We start from the raw sequence: 22,221 nt of genomic DNA, 5'->3' as shown, positions 1-22,221 counted from the left end.
CCAAACAGGTGTTTGATGAGCATTCCTCAACTTTCTCAGTCTTTTTTGCCACCTGTCCCAGCTTTTTTGAAACTTGTTGCAGCCATAAAATTCTAAGTTAATGATTATTTGCTAAAAACAATAAATTTTATCAGTTTGAACATTAAATATCTTCTCTTTGTAGTGTATTCAATTAAATATAGGTTGAACATGATTTGCAAATCATTGTATTCTGTTTTTATTTGTTTAACACAACGTCCCAACTGCATTGTAATTGGGGTTGTATTTGACTCAACTCTCTCCTTTGAAAAGCACATTGAGAATATCACTAAAACTGCATTTTTTTTTTTTCATCTTCAAAATATTGCTAAGGCCCATCCTATCCACTAGTGACGCAGAGATCATAGTCCAAGCGTTTGTTATGTCTCGCCTCTACTATTGTAAGGTGCTTCTCTCTGGTCTTTCCATGTCTAGTATTAAAAGCCTGCAGTTACTACAAAATGCTGCAGCAAGACTTGTGACAAGGACAGGGAAGTTTGATCAGATACTGGCCAACTTGCACTTACTTAAGATGTGATTTTAAGGTTCCGTTACTTACTCATAAAATATTCCACAAGTTAGCACCCTACTTATCTCACTGACTTATTTGTACTGTGTGTTCTGTCCTGGAACCAACGCTAGCAAAACACTGGTCTTTTGGTGACTCCGACAGCCAGAAAGAAGTCCGCAGGCTCTCGAGGATTTTCTATTCGGGCTCCAGTACTCTGGAATGCCTTATCCGCAGATATTAGAGTTGCTACCAGTAGAAATGTTTAAATCCCTACTTAAGACTAATTTTTAATCATTGGAATTTAATTAAAGTACATACAGACCTGTTTCACAGCTTCCTGTCCTATATCCTCCCCCCTCCTCTCCTGTTTTGAGATGACGATAACCGCATCTGAGGCGGTCGCCGTATTGATTCTGCACTGACCAGCTGGGACGAGATCTGAGGGACCACGTCCCGAGTCGCTGCTACGGAGGATTCTGCTGCGGCCGACCGGGTCAGGTCCTGAGGCAGAACCACTTTCCCGAATGAGTCTATCTTCGGCGGTTCATCTCTTTAAATTGACTCTTAGTCCATCTTAATTAACATTATACAGCAACAGACTATGTGATAAATATTGCCCACTTGACATCCATTGCTTGGAAATCCTGGATCCCCCCCCTCCCATGTGCGGTCCCTTCTCAAGGATTCTTTTTTCCCCAAAACGCCAGCCATTGCCAACTGTGGGCCTGTGAAGCCCTTTGACTCTTTTGTGGTTGCGGGCTATACAATCATAACTTGACAAATCTGACCTTGGCATGGAGAAGAAAGTGGAGCAAAATATTTCTGCTTCTGAAACAGAATTATCTTTATTCAACGGGGTGTTAGGAAGATATATTTTGTCACTAAGTTGTGAAGTTTCTTTGTGTCTGCATATCTAAAAAAGCTCTCAGCACAACTCAATTTAAATTACAGAGCATTTTAAAAACAACTGCAGCTGTAACAACTAATTATTTTAATAATTATTAATAATAATAATAATTAATAATCATAATTAATAATTATTTTAAACTGTCGCTTGGTTTTTCAATTAGTTGACGAATCGGATAAAGAAAACAATGCCTTTGCATCCCTTTGTTCAAAAACAGGACATTTCAAATTAACAGTGCAAAAGAAATGCACACATTGATTATGATTCAGTTACTGCTTTGGTGAGTAATGTCAGAAAATTGAAAAAATAAAATGTTTGCAAATGTCTTATTTTGATTAAACAAAAGATATGTGTCTGCTTTCATGAAGGACTATAGAAATTTTTAATATTCACTGTTGAGAGGGTGAAATTCCCAGAATTTGGACAATTTTAAGTTCAACACGGTCTCTAAACGATCAAAAGTGTTGATTAATTTTATAATCGATTAGTGGTAGATTAATCAATTGTTGCACGTCTAATACAAACAAAAACAAATAAGAAAAAACAAGGACAGAGTCTCAAGCTGTATTGAAAGCCAAGGAATACATTTTTTTTTAAGGCGAGTTTTAGAAAATAGTGACAGTGCTTGTCTAATGTGCACCAGAAGGTTGTTCCATAGCAAATGTCTCCGTAATAGACTAATCTTCCGCACGGTCAGGTGCGTGTGCTTAATAAACACAGTGCGCCACGCGTCATTAACAGATGGCATATCTTTATTTGTAGCCGCCGATCATCCATTGCTCTCTCACAGAAAAGCAAAGCAGTATTAGAGTTAATGTTGATCACTCACTTGGCAAACAAGGAAACAGAAAGAGGAACTTAATTTAGTAGCCGACTGCAGGAACGTGTGTCATGCAGCACTGTGATTCAATGCAGCTCTGGAAAATGGAGCTCTAGAGCTGCAGACAACTACAAGGCCCATTAGGGCCACACTGTTGATAGATACAAATAATATTTTTTTTAAATGACTATGATTAATTTGTAAACTTGTGAGAACTAAGTTGTATACTTGAAAAAAAGCTGTATTCTTTTAATATTAAGACTTGTAATGTACAAACAAGCAAATGTAAAATGGCTTTAATCTTGTGTAGTATTTCTTCTTGACCCTTATATACTTTCAGAAACAAGTGTGCAGACTGTAACCACAATAACATGAAATGTATGAATGTTCAGCTAGACAATTACTTCAGCAGTATAAAGGTTCAATGATAAGAACTTTGACAAGTCGTATTTTTAGAATGTCTCATTTTCACGAGAATAGAGCCACATTGAGAGAAAAACAAGTTGAACTAAAAGGTTGTTGCACAAGTTAAAAGTTGTATTTTTACATCAACAAGTTGTGATGTTACAAGAAAAGTAGCTTTATCTATCACAAGTCATAATATTAACAGAAAAGTGCCAGCGTGGTGAAAAAAAAGCACCACAAGAATGTTGCAAGAAAAAATGCAAACATTTTGTAGTATTAAGTTGTAATATGCAAAATATTCAATTATACCCAGATTTATGATGCTCTGCTTATTGACAGTTTTCTGGATTTTTTTCCTCAAATTCTATGTATGTATCTATCTATTTTAATGGCTATTATAATAGGCATCAATTATTCGCAGATTTTGCTTTTCCCGGTCAGGTCCGGTCCCTATCCCCTCCGGGTAGCAGGGGTCCACTGTACTTAAGGGCAGAGAAGTGATCTCCTGAGTCTTATGTGGGACTTCTTTTCAGTCATTTCGGCAAAAATTGTGAATTAAATTCAATTAATTCTCATAAAAAGTTTCTGTATAATTTGAGCTTTGAGCTTTACTCATAAAATACTGTACATTTATTTTCCCATAATTCAACTTTTATTTTTTTTTCAGTGTGGCCTTGTTACTCATTGTATGTTAAGCCTGTGTGTGTGGGTATGTTTAAGGTTGTACAGTTTACTATAAATAGTGACATGTATCCCTATTATTATAATAGTAATCATGTGGAATCTAAGAGGATGGAACACGCTTACATCTGAGAGTCTCTAATGTAGGGAGGGGGGGTCGCAGCCCAGATATGCCCCGTTGGTGAAGCAATAGTGAATCAGTGCCCTGTAGCATGTATCCTAGGGGGTGGGGGGTGGGGGGTGGAGGCAGAAGAACGGATTTACATAATCAAAAACAGATCTAATTGCAAATGTAATTTTCTCTCTTTTGTTTTTTTTTTGTTTTTTGTTTTTTTGTCTGGGCACTCACCCTAATGAGAACATGGGGGTTTCCAATGATGAGCAGCAATGCTTTGGAGCGCGTAATGGCCACGTTGAAGCGCTTGGGGTTGGTCAGAAAGCCCAGCACACTCTGCAAATCGTCACTCAATGCTGATTCGTTGGAGCGCACCTATTGTACACATGAGCGGAAATTGAAAGTTGACCACAAAGAAGATAGTCAATGTAGTCTTTCACCGCAATGCTGGTGGTTTCGGCATACTGTTGACATGATGATGACCAGGAATTCTTGTCCTTGGAACTCTTCCACGGAGCCCACTTTGATGTCGGACAGGCCCACTTTACCCAGAAGGACGCGGATCTTCTCACTCTGGAGTACAGGGGTGGGGGTGTAGGGGGAATCATTAGATTACTGTGTGCACTCAGATGGATTTACAATGCATGGTTCAAGTGACACAACTCTGATTTTTTGCTCTCAATTGGTATAATTGAGGTATGTGTCATAGTAGCGTACAGAGTAACACGCATGGAGTCAGATATCTGTAGATCGTGTTCAGGTTTTTTCCAAATGTGGATAAAATCCAATGTCGATGAGAATTCAGCATCAAGGGACAGATCAGATATACCCCGTCAATGCGAGATTGTGGCAGCCCTGGCCCAATGGTTAAGATCATCCCCTGCCACCATGGGGGACCTAGGTTCAAGACCACGACTGGACCATCCGCCAACTTCCCCCGGACTCACTGCTGTGGTGTCCTTGAGCAAGACACTGATACCCCAAAATGCTCCCCGGGCGCTTCAGCTGCCCCCTGCTCCAGTGTGTTCCACTACCATGTGTATGTGTTCACTGTGATGGGTTAAACGCAGAGAACAAATTTCATGTACATGCATGCATGTTCATGACAATAAAAGGTGATTCTTCTTCTTCTTCTTGAAGTACACTAATTGCTGATGATGTATAAAAACCTGCATCTGCCCAAAAACTTAAAACACCTGCCACAAATTTTTACTACAGCCAAAGCATAGACCAGCGATTCTCTAAGTGTGATAATCGTACCACTCTCAATCACTGCCTAACAGTTCCTACAGCTCAGTTGTGTTTAACTTAAGTTCAATAAATTTGCATTTAATCTTTAAGAACGGTATGTTTTTAAACTTACAATTATGTACTTTTTTTTAATTTTTTTAAACTTTTATTGGCAATACATTTCAATTTAATCATTATTATATCACAGTTTTTTCCCCTAAATTTAAGAGGGGTTTTAATGTTCAAACTGTGTATTTTACAGTGGTTTTCAATATTAAATATACTTTTCAGGAATAAAACTACCTCACAAACAAAATTGTAGACTCGGTCAGTGGTGTGATGTGGAGATGTCATTGTTTACTTCTGTTGTCGTCCCTGGCCGGTGTTGACTCTTGTGGAGTTATTTATATGCATTTGGGGGTCTGCGTATGCAAGCTGTTTCATGTGTTTCGTCTGTGTAAACAGAGCCGTATTAGATATGTGTCACATGAAATGTAAATGGAAAGAGACAGCCAAAAACATCTGATAACAGCATTAATGGGAATTGGGCATTCGACCTGCAGTGTAAATCAAGCCTTAAGTCAAAACAAAATAGACAATACAGTTCTTAAGTCAACCATAAGCTATGTAAACAGAAGAAAAACAGATTGCAGTGTTACTTGTTTCCTGTAGGGGGAAATGATTCCAATCTGGGAGGCATCCACAGGGTTGTAAAGTTTCTTGGTCAGCTGGCAGCAGTACAACATGACCTGCACCGCCTCCACTGGGTTGAACCACGACGGGTTGTTACCTTCCCTCATTTCTTTGCCCTGGAGAAGAGCATCCTTATCAACTCGGGAGAAGAAAAAAAAAATGGGACCCATATTCAAGACCTTTCTACTTCCTCACCCTGATGCCATGAAAGAGAAGAGGAAAGCCCTTTTTAGGTAGAGTTTTCCACTGAGAGAGGGACTCCACGACAGCTTTAGGGGCTTTGACGCACAGTTCTCCGTGGTAGAATAGCTTAGAGGGCAACGTGAGCAAAGCCTCGTGGGAACGGTAGTTGTAGATCAGCTTTGTCACCTGGAAATTTCAACGAAATCATTCAAATATGCTGTGACATGAATATATGTATCATAAAAAAAGAATGTAAGTAAATGTACACATTTTTCTTACTTAAAATGCATGTTAGTGAGGTGTGCACCCACCAGCTTTGGGTTATAGCCCCACTCCTGTTTGCCATAAAGCGAATTGGCCATGAGCCTCTCCAGCAGGGACAAGCCCAAGCCGAAGGCGGAGGCCATCCGGGACTTTACGATCGGCCCCAGCTGGCACGGGTCTCCGGCCAACACTATCTGAGCCTGCACAGAAAAAGTTAAGTCAATTGGAAGAAAATGAATATGAAATTCAGCTGGGAGAGGAACGCAAAAACATGTTTAATTACTTTGACTGGAAAATGTAAAAGAGGGAGGGAAACAGATAGATTTTTTCAGGCAAATAACAGATCATGCCAAAGTGGTGCTTCAATTCAGGAAGAATTATATCTATAAAAAAATAAATAAATAAAAACCTACTGGGCACCAAACTTCGTGGACAAAAGTACTGGTACATCTGGCCAAAGGAAAAGGTAAGACAATCCTTTCAATTCAGGTGTTACAGCAGCACACAGCAGATTGAGATCAGACAAGATGGAGTGTTCTCAGAGTAGTACGACCGCCCTTAAAACACAGCAACAAAATGTCTAAAATGTCTCGGTAAGATGACAAATTCAGGACCAAGTAAGGTGTTTTGGCTCAATACTTTTGTCCACATAGTTTGTGTGAAAAATGGGACTAACGGTACAATCTCCAGTTGTAGGCCCCATAGGCTCAGAGAACAAGATCTGAGCAAAAGACCCCTTACAATGTTCCTCAGTCTAAAGGCACTAACCTGCCCATCACTTTCTGAGATGAAGCTGATCGGAATCATAGATTCTGGTTCTGTTGCCTGGCCTGCCTCATCCAGGAACACGTGAGTAAAATGTCCGACTCTGAGGGCGACAAAGAAGTACTACAGTTATCAGTGTTAAACTGTGGGATGAGGAAGACATTCACAATGACTTACTGGAGTCCTAAATTGTAGAACAGGCCAGCGCTGGAGCAGGTGCTGACCACTATGCGGTGGAAAGAGGCATGACTGAGGTCCTCGCCAGCCTTCGAGTACGGCCTCAGCACCTCGGGGATGCACTGTAGATGTCACAAAGATTACAACACTGCCTTATTTATGAGGCGATAATAGCCTCCTTTCATACCTTCTCCTGTCTGTAAGAAGCATTGACACGGGCCATGCTTGCAGTGTGCATGAGGCCGCTATCGTGCAGGCGGACGCAGATGAGGTCGGCCGCACTGTTGGAGGGCGTGCACACGAGGACACGGCTGCTGGGAAGAAAGTGGTACACCTGCAAGTGGAAGAATTTCAGTCATGTTGGAGGTCTTTGATTCAGAAAAAGCACATGACGGAATTATACACGATTCCGTAGTTATGTGGGATCTTATGAGAATGGCAGAAGAACACCCCCGCCGCCCCCCGAAACAAAAAAAATTGTGTAAATTGTCCCTGCAATTGGATGGCGACCCGCTGTCTGCTGAGATGGGCGCCAGCACACCCGCAATCCTAGTGAGGATAAGCAGTATAGAAAAATGGATGGATGGATGGTGTTAATTGTTTTACCTCCTTGTTCTTATTTCCAGCCTGGCAACAACTCCACTGGATCCTTGTCCAATACCACAAAATACTGAGCTGCACCTTCAAGGCAAGCAATAACCTCGTCCCACCATATCTTGCTGACCTCCTGCACGTAGTATACACTTCCACTCTCTCAGATCTTCATCCTACATCCGCCTCACTGTCCCTTTCTGTCCCTTTGTCCACCGTGGGCGACAAAGCCTTCAGCCGCCCGGCCCCCCAGTCTTTGGCACTCACGACCACCTGACCCCTGAAACACACTCTGACAAATCTCTTCAAACTTCTTGAAATCCAAACTCAAGACACACCTATTCCAAACTGCCTATTCACTTTAACATTTCCCATATCATTTTCCATTTTAATTGATGTTTTATGTTCTGTTATTTTTATTGCATTGCTTGATTTATTTTAACTGTTTAGACGATGACCTTGGGTGGCCTGAAAGGCGCCTACAAATAAAATGAATTATCATTACTATTATTGTAAAATGTATCATCTATGATTTTTCTATACCATAGTTATTTGTCTTTCAAAAAAAAAAAAGTTGCTAAAGACAAGTTTATAAGGAGCCATGGTGTCCCCCAAACAATGTCATATACAGTGTAGGAAATAATTATATGTTCCTCACTGATTTTGTAAGTTTACCCACAGACAAAGACATGAGCGGTCTATATTTTTTATATTAGGTTCATTTTAACAGCAAGAGATAGAACATCTAAAAGAAAATCCACATCATCATATTTAAAAAAAAAAGAAAGAAAAATGTATTTGCATTTCATTAGTGAAAAATATTTGATCCCCGACCAACAATAAAGAATTCTGTCACCTACATACTAGTCATCTCACTTTAAGAAAGTACTCCTAATCTAAATTTGTTAGCTGTATGAAAGACACCTGGCTCAACTTGTGGCTTGTATAAAGACACCTGCCCACAGAATCAATCAATCAGACACCAACCTCTCCATCAAGGGCAAGACCAAGGAACTTTCAAAGGACATCAGGGACAAGATTGTAGACCCGCACAAGGCTGGAATGGGCTACATGACCATTGGCAAGAGGCTGAGTGAGAAGGAGACAAATGTTGGTGCGATAATTAGGAAATGGAAGAAACATAAAATGACTCTCAATCTCCCTCGGTCTTGGGCTCCTCGCAAGATTTCACTTTGTGGCGTATCAATGATCATGAGAAATGTTAGGCATCAGCCCAGAATCACAAGCAAGGAACTTGTTAATGATCTCAAAGGAGCTGGGAGCACAGTCACCAAGAAAATCATTGGTAACACACTATGCCGTAAATCCTGCAGTGCGCATAAGGTCCCCCTGCTCAACAAGGCACATGTACAAGGCAGGTCCGTCTGAAGTTTGCCGATGAACACCTGAATGAGTCAGAGAATGACTGGGAGAAGGTTGTTCAGAATCAATTTGACTCGCCGTGTTTGGAGGAAGAGGAATTCAGACTAAGACTCCAGGAACACAATCCCCACGGTCAAACATGGAGGTGGAAGCATTATGATCGGTGGGTGTTTCTCTGCAAAGGGGACAGTTCAACTGCACCGCATTGAGGAAAAGATGGATGGGGCCTTGTACCGTGAAATGTTGCGTGACAACCTCCTTCTCTGAGGCAGGAAACTTCAAATGGGTCGTGGAAGGGTCTTCCAGCATGACAATGACCCAAAGCACACAGTCAAGGCAACAGAAGAGTGGTCTAGCCAGTCTCCAGATTTAATCCCAAAGAAAATCTGTGGAGAGAGCTGAAGCTTCGAGTTGCCAAGAGACAGCCCGGGAACCTTATGGATTTGGAAGATTTGCAAAGAGGAGTGGTTCAAAATTCCGCATGAGATGTGTACAAACGTGGTGATCAACTAAAGGAAACGTCTGACCTCTGTAATGGCCAACAAGGGGTTCTCCACCAAGTAATAAGTAATGTTTTTATAGGGGTCAAAATACTTACTTCACTCTATGAATTAAAAATATATTTTTATATTTTGTTTTATGTGATTCTTTAGATTTTCATTTCAATATTCTCTCTCCCCGTTAAATTTCACCTAACATTAAAATTATACGTTCATGTTGTTGTCAGTGGGTAAATCAGTGAGGGATCAAATAATTATTTCCTCCACTTTAGGAAATATGGAATAACATCTGTTTTTACAATCACCTGTAGTATGGCCTCTATGAGGGTGATGGTCTTCCCAGTGCCAGGGGGTCCAAATAGCACGTAAGGGGTGGGCCGACACTCTCCAGCCAGGATTCTCTTCACGGCCTCCTTCTGAGCAGGGTTGAGGTCACGGTTGAAGAAATGGCCCGGGCTGGGGGTGTGGTTTAGTGACACGGTGCCATCTAGAAATAAATAAACACACTCTATGGAGCAGCGTGCAAACACTGCCTGGGAGATCAGGTGTCATCATGTGAATGTACCTTTAGTTTGTGTGGCTTTTGAGTCCATGTCGACTGAAACGTTTGGTATCTGGCAATTTTCCTTTGCTGAGGCCTGCTGGTAAAAATAATCCCACTTAGAAATCAAGCACTGTGCGCATGCATACAGAGGGGCTCCTTTCGTTTTTGACAGTACGACACATGCGCTTTCAAGGTTAAGAATGGTGTGCAACGAACTCGTTTATGCAGCGCAGCAGGGGAGGAATACGCAACAAGAAGGCATGCTCAGTTACACCGTAGTTACTGCTTTTAATTTGATTGTTTAATATTCATGGGATCACGTGTGTTTCATGCAAATTTACTGTAAATATGACCTTACAATGGTGTTAGTGTAGGAAAACAATGCATTCTGACTTACGAAGAATTTTAGGTAACATTGACCCTTGTTTGTGTATATATATATTACCTCATATCCATCCAGCGTTTTGTTTTGGTCATCTTCATCTAACCACTTCACTGTCCACAGAGGGGTCTGAGTAGTAACTTTGGAGGGGAAGAAAACTACACAGCAATGGGGAGCAACAAGGTTCACTGTCATACAAACTATGAAACAATGGCATTCATCCAAAACAGGGGTCACTAACATGGTGCCCACAGGAACCATGGAGCCCCAAAGGATCACATGGGTTGTTTAAAACATATCTTACTTTTTATGGGGGATTGTAATTTTCTAGGAATGTTGTAAGAATCATCATTTGAAAATGTAAAAACAAGCAGAGATTTATAGAAATAAAGTGTTGCATATTGATATTTATCTGTTTCCTACCTTAGGTCACTGTTGTTAATTATTGTGAGAAATCAACACAATCAGTGTTTTCACAAAATGTCAATTATTAATAACATATTTAAATGTAATTTGAGTAAATTTGTTATTTAAAAAGTGTGTATCAAACTGGTAAACTTTGCATTCATCAGTAGAGAGGGAGTAGCTCTCAGTTTAAAAAATTTGGGTGACCCTTGACGAATGTGTGTGTGAATGATTGTTTGTCTTTATGCCATGCGATTAGCTGGTGACCCCACATCCTGCCTCTCGCCCAAAGTCAGATGGGATAGGGTCCAGCTCACCCACGACCCTAATGAGGACAAGTGCTATAGAAAATGGATGGAAGGATAATGCGCAGTAAAAACTTGATTGAAGTTCAGGGTTTTGGGAAAATCCAGGATATTATTTCTCTGAAGTAATATTTTCCAAAAGTGTGGAGAGTCTGAGATGAAATAGCATCACCTAGTGTCAGCTTTTGTACGATACTGAAAACCTAAATATAATTTAAAAAATTAAAAGGAATACATGGCACTGTAATAAGAGTAGACGTGCACTTACTCTCCATGAAGGATTTGATCTGCTCAACTGCGTGGTGACAGCGCCTCATGGTTAACCTGGTAAATGGAAAGCAGAGAGTAAGGTCAGAGCGTAAGAGAGAATATACACTGTGTACACTTAACACACCTGTTGTAAGAGAACTCCACATCGAGAGGCTCGCCAAGGTAGCTCCGATGAAATGCTGGGTTGACTTTCAGACTCACATCCTCGTCATTGATCTAGCATTATACAGACTTTAGAGTACCGTATTTTCACGGCCATAAGGCACACTTAAAAGTCTTACATTTTCTCCAAAATGGACGGGGCGCCTTATAATGCGGCGCGCCTTGTGCGTGCACAGAGTTCCAAAATCTATAAATGTTGTTGTGTGATGAGCGCTCCGCTTGACTGACTGGGAGCATTTCCTGCCGACACGCTCCTTATACAGAGGAAAAGCGTACATGGCTGAGGACAGCATGTGGACGTAAAGGGGGAAGGGTGCCCGTGAAGGAGGACGCAAAAGGCACGCCCCCAGTAGGTATATAGCACCGGTACGTGCATTGTGCAAAACAACATCGGTTTGGCTAAGGACCCCTAAAATGACTGCGGTCAAGCGAACCTCCACTCGTAAAGTAGCAATCAAGTCAGCCGCCCCTAATTTTGTTCATACTAGGCATTACGGTAATAAGTCGCCAAGTTGCGGCGAAAGCCACCTTCAAAATAAAAGCTTCCCAATAATACGGACGTCAATGCTCTTCGGTTAAGGAATGCAACCAGCAAGGTTAATTTGAATCTTGAGATGCATTAAAAAATGTAGTTTATTAGTTTTCAGAGACTTTTATTTTGAAATACAATATCAGATCTTCATCAAACCTCTTTTAGTGGACTCCTTGGTGGTCTGTCACACAGAGCTGGCCTTGTCTTGCGATACCAATGGGATTATGTTGGGGTGGCGTTGGCTCAGTAGGTAGAACAGGTTCGAATCCCTGCTACGACTGTCCGCATGTTGAAGTGTCCTTGGGCAAGACACTGAACCCTAATTTGCTCCGAGTGGGCCTGGCAGCATCTCGTATGGCAGCAGTTGCCCATTGTTTTATGAATGTGTGAGTGAACGTGAGCGCTTTGGGCACTGTGATGATGTAGATAAAATGTTATATAAGTGCAGTCCATTTATCATTAATTTTTCCTAAGATATCAAATAAACTCCATTTTTTAATCCATCTCAAGATTCAAATTAACTTTGCTGGTTGCATTCCTTAACCGAAGAGCACTGACGTCCGTATTATTGGGAAGCTTTTATTTTGAAGGTGGCTTTCGCCGCGAGTTGGCGACCTATTACTGTAATGCCTAGTATGAACAAAATTAGGGGCAGCTGGCTTGACTGCTACTTTACGAGTGGAGGCTGGCTTGACCGCAGTTGAAAACTGCACCTACGAAGAGACACACTTACGAAGCAGTTTAAACTGCAAGCTATTAGTCATGCGGAGGAACATGGGAATCGAGCAGCCGCGAGAGAATTCAAGATCAACAAATCCATGGTTCGCAAGTGGAGGAAGCAGGAAATCGACCTTCGCCAAGTCAAGAAGACGAAGCTGAGTTTCCGAGGAAACAAGGCGAGGTGGCCCGAGTTGGAAGACCAACTCGAGCAATGGATTAATGAACTCCAACCGGACATCGGTGTAAACAGGGTGTTCAAAGTGAAGTTGCGAGCGGCGTGGGAGCCATGGATGACAGATGGCGAACACAGCTTTACTAAGACTAGGAGGCAGCGCCGGGCGAGTTAGGCACAATTTGTGAATGGATTGTGGATGCTTGGGCTAACGTGTCTGCTTGCACTGTTGTTCAAGCTTTCGTAAAAGCCGGCATCATTTCTGAGGAGCCGCACGGCAACGAGACTGACTCCGACAATGATGAGAGGGAACCTGGCGTGTTTGATGGAGAACTTGCCCAGCTGTTCATTTCAGATACGGAACATTAGGACTTTGATGGATTTGTGGATGAGGATTGATTAAAAAAAAATAACGTGAGTATATTGTTAAATACTTCAATAAAGTACAACCGAACTCAGTTTTGCTCCCGCTGCCTTTTAAAAAACATTGTTTTAGCGTGCATGCATGCTACCGTATGTTTTAACATGCCTGCGCCCAATAATACGGTGCGCCTTATGTATGTGTTAAATACAGAAATAGACCCCGTAACCGAGACTGCGCCCTATAATACGGTGCGCCTTATGGTCATGAAAATACGGTATTTACGTCTTTTTTTTTTTTTTTTTTTAACATAGTGGTACCTTGACTTTAATTTTTGTGACCAAGCTTGTTGTATATCAAATCAATTAGCCTGAATGAATGAGATTCGTCCATTTCAGCCCACAAAAAAATAAAATTTTGTTACATTTTTTTACAAAGAGAAATTGCGCAGCATTGTTAAGCCAAACACAGTATTAATGTGTTGTTGTGTTCAAGGGGTGTGGCCTAGTGAGTGACATGAGGAGCTGGAGTCAGTCGGGTTGGCCGGATAACTCGGTGTGTGCGTCTGCTCCATTCTCCTTGCCAGAGTTCTCATTTTGTATGTTTGACTGTTTGTCCCGTTCCATAAACGATTGAAAATACATGGGAGACTGTGGCTCTCTTTACATACTCCGGCGTATCTGAAGCTCACTAGTAACTCAAATTTTGGCTCGCAACACAACGCAAAAAACATCAACCAAGCAACAGCTTATTAGTCGAAAAACCTGAAGTCAAGGTACCACTGCAGATATTTACCTCAGCAACATAGCTAATATACTCCATCATAATGCCGTCACTCTGTGGACTCTTCAGTACAATTCTGTCACCTGTAATGCAACAAAATGACTCAAGAAGTCGCTTAAGACGCAAACAACATGATCTTTTGCAGTAAGGTCTAGAGTGACGACTGGCCTATATTGAGATTGGGCCTCCCCTCAGTCAAGCAAAGGACCTCCAGGTGAAGGTAGGCAGCTCCTTTCCTGAGTTGCGCTCCTTGAATGGTGAACTCTCCTAGTTCTCTCTCAGCATGAAGCTCCTCCATCCACAGCAGAGTAGAGAAACGGGCCTGCGCGTTGGAGGCTGACAGCACCTGGTGAAAACTCACGGAAGGAGTAAAAACCCAGTTCAAGTAAAGATTCACAACGTAATGGGAACTCTAACCTCTCCTAAGCAGGGCTGGACGACCAAGACGTCCTTCTGCCCAGCCACACAGTCTCTTAAAGGCTGCGGCACCACATAATAAGGCAGAAAGCACGGCAGACGGCGGTTAGGAAGCCTAGAGGAAGGAAAGTTGATCGCATTGTTTCTAAATTGTGTCAAACCACCTGACAAGAATACTTAACGTAGTCAACGTTTCATTTTGGTTGAGGTTATATGAGTTACATACCTGTTAAGGGTGGAATGGTGAGCAGTGAGGGTGATCACGTGAGAAGGCGCCGCCGGGATGGGCTTGGCATCGGCGGGACTGTAGGGCGCACAAGGCCACAGCAGACTCTCGTCCTTGCTGCACACAGTCACTTCCAGGCGCCTCCCGATGACAAATGAGGAGAAGTGCAGCAACAGCAGCTCGGCACAGCTTCCCAGGCTCCTGAATACATCCCCACATGTGACACACCTAAGACACGCAAGTCAACTCTTTTTATGCGACTGGGAAGCATGCCTGGACTGAGGACTGAAGTGAAGCAAACATTGTTCTTCTAATTTACCATTTTAAAAAAATAATTTAAAAAAAAACATAACTTACTTTGCTTGGCACCCCACTACAATAGACAGTCGCTCTCCTGGAGGAAGCTCTGCCTCTCTTTCTTCTCTCCTCACACTGAGAGAGGGCTTTGTCTCCTTGCCATCTGCCTCTTCAGCTTGACTTCCTCGTTCTTCCACAACAATGGGACCAGAGTCGGATCTGGGTTTTTCTTTTGGTCCCATCTTGAGTGGATTCAGAAAGAACTGTTGTTCCGAGTCCCAGCCGGCAAATTCGCAGCACTTGAGCCGGTGTGTCTCTGAACCTTTGTTCCTATTTGGGAAACAGGAGGAGAATTAAAGTCCACTGGATTCACTAAGACAAACTCAAGCCATACCTCTCTAATGCTGTGAACACTGGCACTTAGTCCATAGTTCTGAACTTAAAAATGATGTCTGCAGAAAAAAATAATACACTAGTAGTAGTTAGTAATTTTAGGCTTGTTTTCTGATGACATGTTTGATTTTCAGTCAGATTTTGCCCCGCCCACATTTAGGTAAAAAACGTACATGAGCCTGCTGACAAAGGATGGACTGGGAGAAAAATTCAGCCGTGGCATTTTTTTTGTCCAGACCAGCCCACTACATTATGAGCGGACACCACACACTGTAGAAGTCCACAAATCTTGCGGCATCTTCTCTCATGAAAATTTAATCCATCGATTCATCCATTCTCTATACTGCTTATCCTCAGAAGGGTCACGGAGCCTATCCCATCTGCCTTTGGGAGCGACGTGGGGCACACCCTGAACTGGTTACCAGCCAATCGCAGGGCACACTACGACAAACAACCATTCACATTCATATTCACACCTTCGGCAATATGAACATGGATTCCCTCCTCATTTTCTCACTTACTGTATCCATAGCACCAGCTTCCTGTGCTCTCCCACCATCAAATCTCCAAACTGGCCATAGCAAGTTACATCCAACCCTCCTTTGTTTTCCAGTAAGGTCTCCAGTGCAGCTGTGGGCATGTGTGTCAGGGTTGGTTTCCAACTGCAACAAAATCATCATCTGCATTCCATCAATCAATTAAAAAAAAAGAGTTCTTGAGCAGACCTCTACCAAGGCACTACAGGTATTAGGGTGGGGCAATTATTTAAAAAATAATGATTATTTTGATTATATTGAAATCATGATTAATAAACATGATTATTCATTGATTTTAAAACTTGGTATTTATTAGTACTAATAGCTTTAATATCAGTATTCTGCCGTATTGCTATTGCCAGTGGGTCGATAAATAGTGCGAACAGCAGGGCATCCTTGTCTAGTATCTCTTTGTAAAGTGAAACTTTGTGATGTGATCCCGTTTGTGGTGACAGTTGCTTTGGGTGAGTTGTACAACGTTGAATCCAGTGACTATATGAGTCACTGAAGCCGAATTTCATGTCATTAAATATCTTAAACAACGCTCAGGGAGGGCAGAATAACATACAGTATGTCACACGCTTGCTGCAAGCAACACAGGTACATTCAAGGTGCATTCACAATGCAGGAACTTGAATACATGCGTCATTAGGCAGAATCATTTTTATTTTATTACGTTTTTATGATCGTGAAAAGACAAAATCGCTATCACAATTTAATTTTCATTTATCATCCTGCACTAATGAGTATAGAAGCGACTCTAAACTGGAACACAGTACGCTCCAGGACACTGGTTGACCCCATTGGAAATAATGTGAACTGTTCTAAAGTACCTAAGTATTTATCAAAAGTTAGGTGGGTTTTTTTTTCCTAAAAAGAATATTTAATATTATTGTAAGCAATTGCAACATTATGCACAGTTTAAAAATGAATACAGATCAAACATCGGTATAGTAAATATGGCAAAATAAAAAAATACTATACTCATAAACCGATTCAATTAAAATGCATTGCACAAGTTGAATACTTATACCTAGATAAATGTTTGAAAACAAATAGTTCTGAAAGATTAAACACAATTGTATTGTACTTCAAAGTTAAAGCCACTGTAACAGTTTGAACATTTTTTACAGTGATTCTTCATGTACCACTGGAGGGAGCCAACACTTTGAGAATCACTGCTCTACTTTATGCAATTAGCCATTAGATTGTGCTTGCGTGGGGCAATTTGATTCATGCACAGAAAGGAGGTGCAGTGGCCAGTTCATACCCCTGAGTGCTTGGCGCCATGCACAGAGCCCTCCACCGGTAGAAGGACTGGTTGCTTTCCATCATCACCAAGTTGACAACATGGCCCGGTGAGGGCTTGTAGTAGGCAGGCAGCAGCAGAGAGTCCAGGCAGAAGAACACGCTGTCCTCCACCACTCCCTTGTTAGCGTACATGCTGGTCACACACACCTGCACACGGGGGAATGAACAATGTAACACAAATACTGACAAGGAGTGATTAATGCAACACTATCAAGGTGGCAGCTACCTGATTAAGACGGCAATAGCGCAACGGGGCAACAGATTGAGCCTGGGTGGTCCACTGGTTGGGATTGATAAAATATTTTGCTTGGACCCAGTCTCCTGTCACTGGCTCGTAACCTGAACAGTTGCGTGTCTTGTAACTTTGAACAAGACTTGAAACAACTTTTAAAGAGACTAGTGCAAATGGCACATAATGTTTTATGCACAGGGATACAAATTCATCTTGCGAAAACGAAAGTACCTTCACATAGACTGGAGCGTAGGAAGTAAGTGTTCTGGTTGATGTAGCCGCCCTCGCCGTCAAACGACGTGACGGTGCCAATTAGAGGGCGTAGCTGAGCGCACTCGTCCTCGAAAGACGTCCCTCCTTCAGCCTCCCATGCATCAGAACTCTTCACCACCTAGTTGGAGCATAATGTAAAAAGGTCACTCCAATGCAAACGTGAATTGACAAAAGATCCTAAAGTAGATCCAAACTGTTTGGGAAATCAGAGATGCTGAATTCATCACCATGTCTGAACAAGGGGTTTATGAAAGAGTTCTGTTACTACAGCAGCAAATTAGCCCTGATTTGTATCAAAGTTGGAGTGTTCCATCAACCTACAATATTGCAGCATTAAAATCATGAGTAAATATGTGTATGAAAAACTCAAGATAAAACTATTGAAAAACAGTCAGCAGGTCCAATGTATTGTGATATTTGGGAAATTTCAACACAGGATCTGTGCTTTTGCAACACCTGTAAAACGGGCATTTTCCCATTTATTTTAAAATAACATTGTACTGAGACAGATTAAGGGGACAAAGTCCAAGGCTGATTTTATGCTGCATAGTTAAGTGACACAATTCAGTTTAGAGACACAAAGATGACATAAGAGACATAAGAGTAGAAAGTCGATTTATATTGACTGCTTCATTAGGAAACCACCATGGTTTCTCACCCCATGGTGCAGTCATCAAAACGTACATTTTATATAATTGACATTAAATTTTCCTTTTAATTTTGTACTTAAGTACATTTCAGACTCTGTGTTTTCAAATTTTGCTGAAGGAGCTGAGTCATTACTCTTACCACAGTATTCTTTCGACAAGTGCGTCTACTTAAGTACAGAATGCGAGTAATTCGCCACCTCTGCATATGGGTGGCTAAAGAACAACTCGAATACACACGCTGCTCACCCTGAGGGCTCTCCATCCGCCTTGGGCGCCATCTGCCACGGCAATGCAGCTCACCATGTCCCCTACTTTGAGAGGTACCCCACCCAGCACCACGCCACTCGTGAAGTAGATGGCATCGTCGATGAGGCCGTGGTCCAGGCCCAGCTGGGTCACCACGCCGTCAGGGAGGTGGCGGATGGTCTGCGAGTCTGCACAGCCAAGCAATTGAAACGATTGAAATTGACAGGGCGCTAAATAGTGTCAAGTCGCTGTAAAGTTCAGCCAAATTACCCGCAGCACCGCCGTTAGCCTCCGCCTGTGCTTTACTCCACAGCGGGGAGACCAGTTTGGACAGCATGCACCTCACGGCTGAAAGCATATCGGCAAAACTCGCCCAGGTTGACGTAGAACTGCTGGGAGAGGAGGTAATGTTAAAAACTACAAAAAAATAAAATAAACAACGAAATGGCCACCGAAGTTTCCCCCCATTGGCTCAGGTATATGCTAATTTAGCACCTGTTGTTGCAAACATGACGTTAGCTAAACGTTCAAATGAATATATTCTGAAACTGATGTATGTATATATTAGATATATACGTACATATTATGATTATATAATAGTCAGAATACTAACACTTACCTACCTAAATGGCTATTGTGCCTTTTTAAATGGCGTTCTGTACGCAGGACAGGAAAACCGTCGACAATGGCGAGGGGAGGGCCTATGTGGGGCTCGTAGCCGAAAAGCTAGCCTGTGTGCTGTCTGCACTGTACTAGCTTTATCTTTACATTGCTGTCAAATTTACGTTATTGTAAATTTGCACACGATACTGGGTTTGAACAGTTTATAGCCAGTTGGCAGGAACACATGACACTCAAATAAATGACCTCATTTCAGGCTGGACCCAATCTGTCATTTTTAAGTCACAGCAAGCAATTTAGTTCTTCCAGGACAGACCTAGTGGTTAGCACGTCTGCCTCACGGTTCTGAGGTTGGGGTTTTGAAACTCAGCCCTGGTCTTCCTGTGTGAAGTTTGCATGTTCTCTCCTTACCTGTGTGGGTACTCCAGCTTCCTCTCATATTCCCAAAACATGAAGGTTAGGTTAAAAATAACAATTGTTGAATTCATCCTCGGATAATCACTTAAAATGTTTTCTCACACAAATGTTTTGCTGAACAACTTTTGTTTGACTTTAGAGGCAGCTGACTTTCATGAAACGTGGATGGTTGGTGACCGGACCAAGGAAGAACCCATTCAATTTTGTTGATCTGCACAAAAGGTATGGACACAAGATCGTATTTTCACCATTAGAGTCATGATGGCAAGTGTAGTAGTCTAGTGGTTAGCCTGTCTGCCTCACAGTTGAGAGGTTGTTGGTTCGAGTCTCTGCTCCAGCCTTCCTGTGTGGAGACCATATACAGGTGGGAGCATTTTGCAGATAAGACCTTTTCACATTTGATGTGAAAGGACCTGACCTAAAACACCTTTGGGATGAGTCATAATTACACCCCAGATCTCACACATTGACCAGAATTCCAACAGACATACTCCATATTTTTGTCAAATGTCATATTTTCTTCACATCCTGTGGGTGCAAGTGTAAGGTGTCCCAACACTTCGGTCTGTATTATACTGCACCGGCTGCATCCATCCATTTTCTGTACCGCTGTATCCTGACAAGGGTCGCGGGCGTGCTGGAGCCTATCCCAGCTAACTTCGGGCAAGAGGTGGGGTACACCCTGAACTGGTCGCCAGCCAATCACAGGGCACATAGAAACAAACAACCATTCGTGCACACATCCACACTTAAGGGCAATTTAGAGTCATCATTCAATCCACCGGCCGCATATTTACCTTTTTTTTGCAAGCATCCACAGCGGCTCCACTCATTACAGCACATTCCCACTGTTGTGTTCAAGGTACTGTACAAATGGTGTTTTTTTGCTGCATGGCGACATAACCAGTCTGCTTGTGGGACCTGATGACACACAGGGAAAAGTTACCCTCTCAATTGTACAAAGGCGTATTAGGGCCACCCTGAAAAGATCACATGATGAGATTGAAGTTGTAATTTTACTACAATAAAGTTGTATATTTTTGACAAAAGAATATGTTTACAAGATTAAAGTTGTAATTCTGTGACAGCAAAGTGGTATACTTTCCAGACAAAAAGTAGTGTATTTTTATAGATTAGTTGTAATTTTACGACATTAAAGTTGTAATGTTATGAGAAAAGAAATTTGTTTTCTAGATAAAACGTTGCATATTTTATCAAAGATGTATATTTTCTAGATTATATGTAATTTTGCAAGAATAAGTTGTATATTTTCAAGCTAAAATGCACATTTTTAAAGTTGTATTTTTATGATCTAAAAGTTATAAACTTATGAGAAAAAAAATTATTAAAATTATTATTAAAAAACAAACTTATTTTACCAAAGTGGTATATTTTATAGGTTAACGTTATAATTTTATTGAATTAAAGTTATATATTTTTCAGATAAAAGTTGTAATTTTGCGAGACTTCAGTACTATATCCACAAGATTAAAAAGTCGGATGTTTTTATGTGTTACTAAGACTTTTTTTCGGTGTGGCCATAATACACTTTCATACATTTAAACATCCTTGTTCTATATTTATATTTCTACGCAATACATTATTTTTCCGTTAATTTTAGTTAATCTGCTTTAAAGGTTTACCAGAACTTGAAGTGCTGCAAAAATGCAATCTTTACCCCCTTTATTAGGCCAAGTGCAAGGATATTTGTTATCTCTGTTCAAAATGGAAACATATGACCCCAAACGGAAAAGTATGATGATAACCACAGAACCGGAAATGCACTTGTTTGGCTGTTTGCAACAAGCTAGCAGAGCTTTATTAATTCACTAAAGGACTACCGGTAAAACGCCACCAGGTGACAGTATCGTTCGGTAAAAATCCTCCTTTTCCCTCTGCAATACTATGCGCTGGTTACAGTCATTTCAGTCAGTCAAGATTATTCAAATGTTACATAACACTGTTTGTCCAGTCATAAATGTTTTATGATGAACCTATATAGCCCACTATGAAGCAATTGAACCATGTGATTATTTTTCTCCCCCCGATTACAAAACTGACAAACTACAATGCAAATATGATGATAATAATTATTATAATTTTTTTATAAATACATGAATGAGGTCATGTATTGAATTTAGAGTTTGTATAAATAATGGTAAAATGTAGAAAATCATGTTTTTCAATGTGAATTATTTCAAACGCTGGATAATACAGGGTTAATGGATGATGTATTGCAGTTAAAATGAATATCCACATCACTGCAAGTGTATTTTATATACCACTGTGATATAAGCATTGTATTTTGTTCACAATACTGCACCGTTATCTCTCTGTTCTGTTTAAAACATTAAGATTGGACGAACCACAAGAGGTCAGTGTTGGCCCTTAAAACAGCGCGACACATCTGGAGACGTCAGATCTGTCTGCCTGCCTGCCTGTCTGTGAATTGGAATAGAAATGCTTTTTGTTCTGTTTTCCAAGACAACAAGAGCAGGATGATTTTCATATCCTCTGAGGATGTGGTTTTTCCAACCATTAGTCCTTCTGTCACTTTATCTGTAAACAGGATTACACAAACAGTAACAAGATGACTTTCACATCCAGAAGAAAAAAAAAAAAAAGAATTAAAAAATACATCAGTGATGAGTGTGGCGTGGGCTCAGGAGGAACCCATTAAATGGTTGGGCTTTTTACCCCCCCTACTCTTTTCAGTGTTCACA

General features: G+C 41.3%; 2 protein-coding genes across 15 annotated transcripts in view; one reads left to right on the top strand and one right to left on the bottom strand.

Annotated features, from left to right (window-relative positions):
• Nucleotides 1–2,167: 2,167 nt before the first annotated feature.
• On the bottom strand, nucleotides 2,168–22,088 carry mov10l1 (Mov10 like RNA helicase 1). Of its 10 annotated transcripts, none has more exons than XR_009788574.1 (27): nucleotides 21,865–22,086; nucleotides 20,296–20,419; nucleotides 18,731–18,852; nucleotides 18,461–18,648; nucleotides 17,523–17,682; nucleotides 17,286–17,398; nucleotides 17,019–17,206; nucleotides 15,734–15,874; nucleotides 14,880–15,149; nucleotides 14,523–14,723; nucleotides 14,297–14,411; nucleotides 14,048–14,225; nucleotides 13,892–13,962; nucleotides 11,274–11,365; nucleotides 11,148–11,203; nucleotides 10,233–10,327; nucleotides 9,809–9,884; nucleotides 9,549–9,730; nucleotides 6,957–7,103; nucleotides 6,770–6,891; nucleotides 6,596–6,695; nucleotides 5,875–6,027; nucleotides 5,576–5,749; nucleotides 5,347–5,496; nucleotides 3,898–4,030; nucleotides 3,692–3,832; nucleotides 2,168–3,561 (listed from the first exon to the last, which is right to left on the bottom strand). XR_009788574.1 is itself a non-coding variant. In XM_061773696.1 (27 exons), exons 2-27 carry the CDS (start codon nucleotides 20,310–20,312, stop codon nucleotides 3,481–3,483), a joined length of 3,438 nt encoding a protein of 1,145 aa, XP_061629680.1. In that variant the 5' UTR covers nucleotides 20,313–20,419; nucleotides 21,865–22,085; the 3' UTR covers nucleotides 2,168–3,480. The 10 variants fall into 10 exon arrangements, 9 of the variants coding, with proteins under 9 accessions (XP_061629680.1, XP_061629679.1, XP_061629681.1 ...); XM_061773696.1 differs by having other exon boundaries at nucleotides 3,923–4,030; nucleotides 9,809–9,881; nucleotides 21,865–22,085; XM_061773695.1 differs by having other exon boundaries at nucleotides 3,923–4,030; nucleotides 21,865–22,084.
• Nucleotides 18,403–22,221, top strand: part of nuak1b (NUAK family, SNF1-like kinase, 1b) — a 31,197-nt gene continuing 27,378 nt past the window's right edge. For 2 of the 5 annotated variants that reach the window (XM_061773705.1, XM_061773708.1), the window contains exons 1-2: nucleotides 18,403–18,534; nucleotides 19,638–19,720. The gene's annotated coding sequence lies outside the window, so the exon portion shown is untranslated. Of the gene's footprint in view, nucleotides 18,535–18,630; nucleotides 18,865–19,413; nucleotides 19,538–19,637; nucleotides 19,721–22,221 lie in introns of those variants that run through there. The other 3 variants (XM_061773704.1, XM_061773707.1, XM_061773706.1) reach the window with 2 other exon arrangements.

This window comes from Phyllopteryx taeniolatus, chromosome 5 (assembly GCF_024500385.1).
Source record: "Phyllopteryx taeniolatus isolate TA_2022b chromosome 5, UOR_Ptae_1.2, whole genome shotgun sequence".
In the NCBI taxonomy this organism is placed as follows: domain Eukaryota; kingdom Metazoa; phylum Chordata; class Actinopteri; order Syngnathiformes; family Syngnathidae; genus Phyllopteryx; species Phyllopteryx taeniolatus.
Note: the sequence above shows the minus strand (reverse complement) of the source record. Positions and strands in the feature narration are given on the sequence as shown.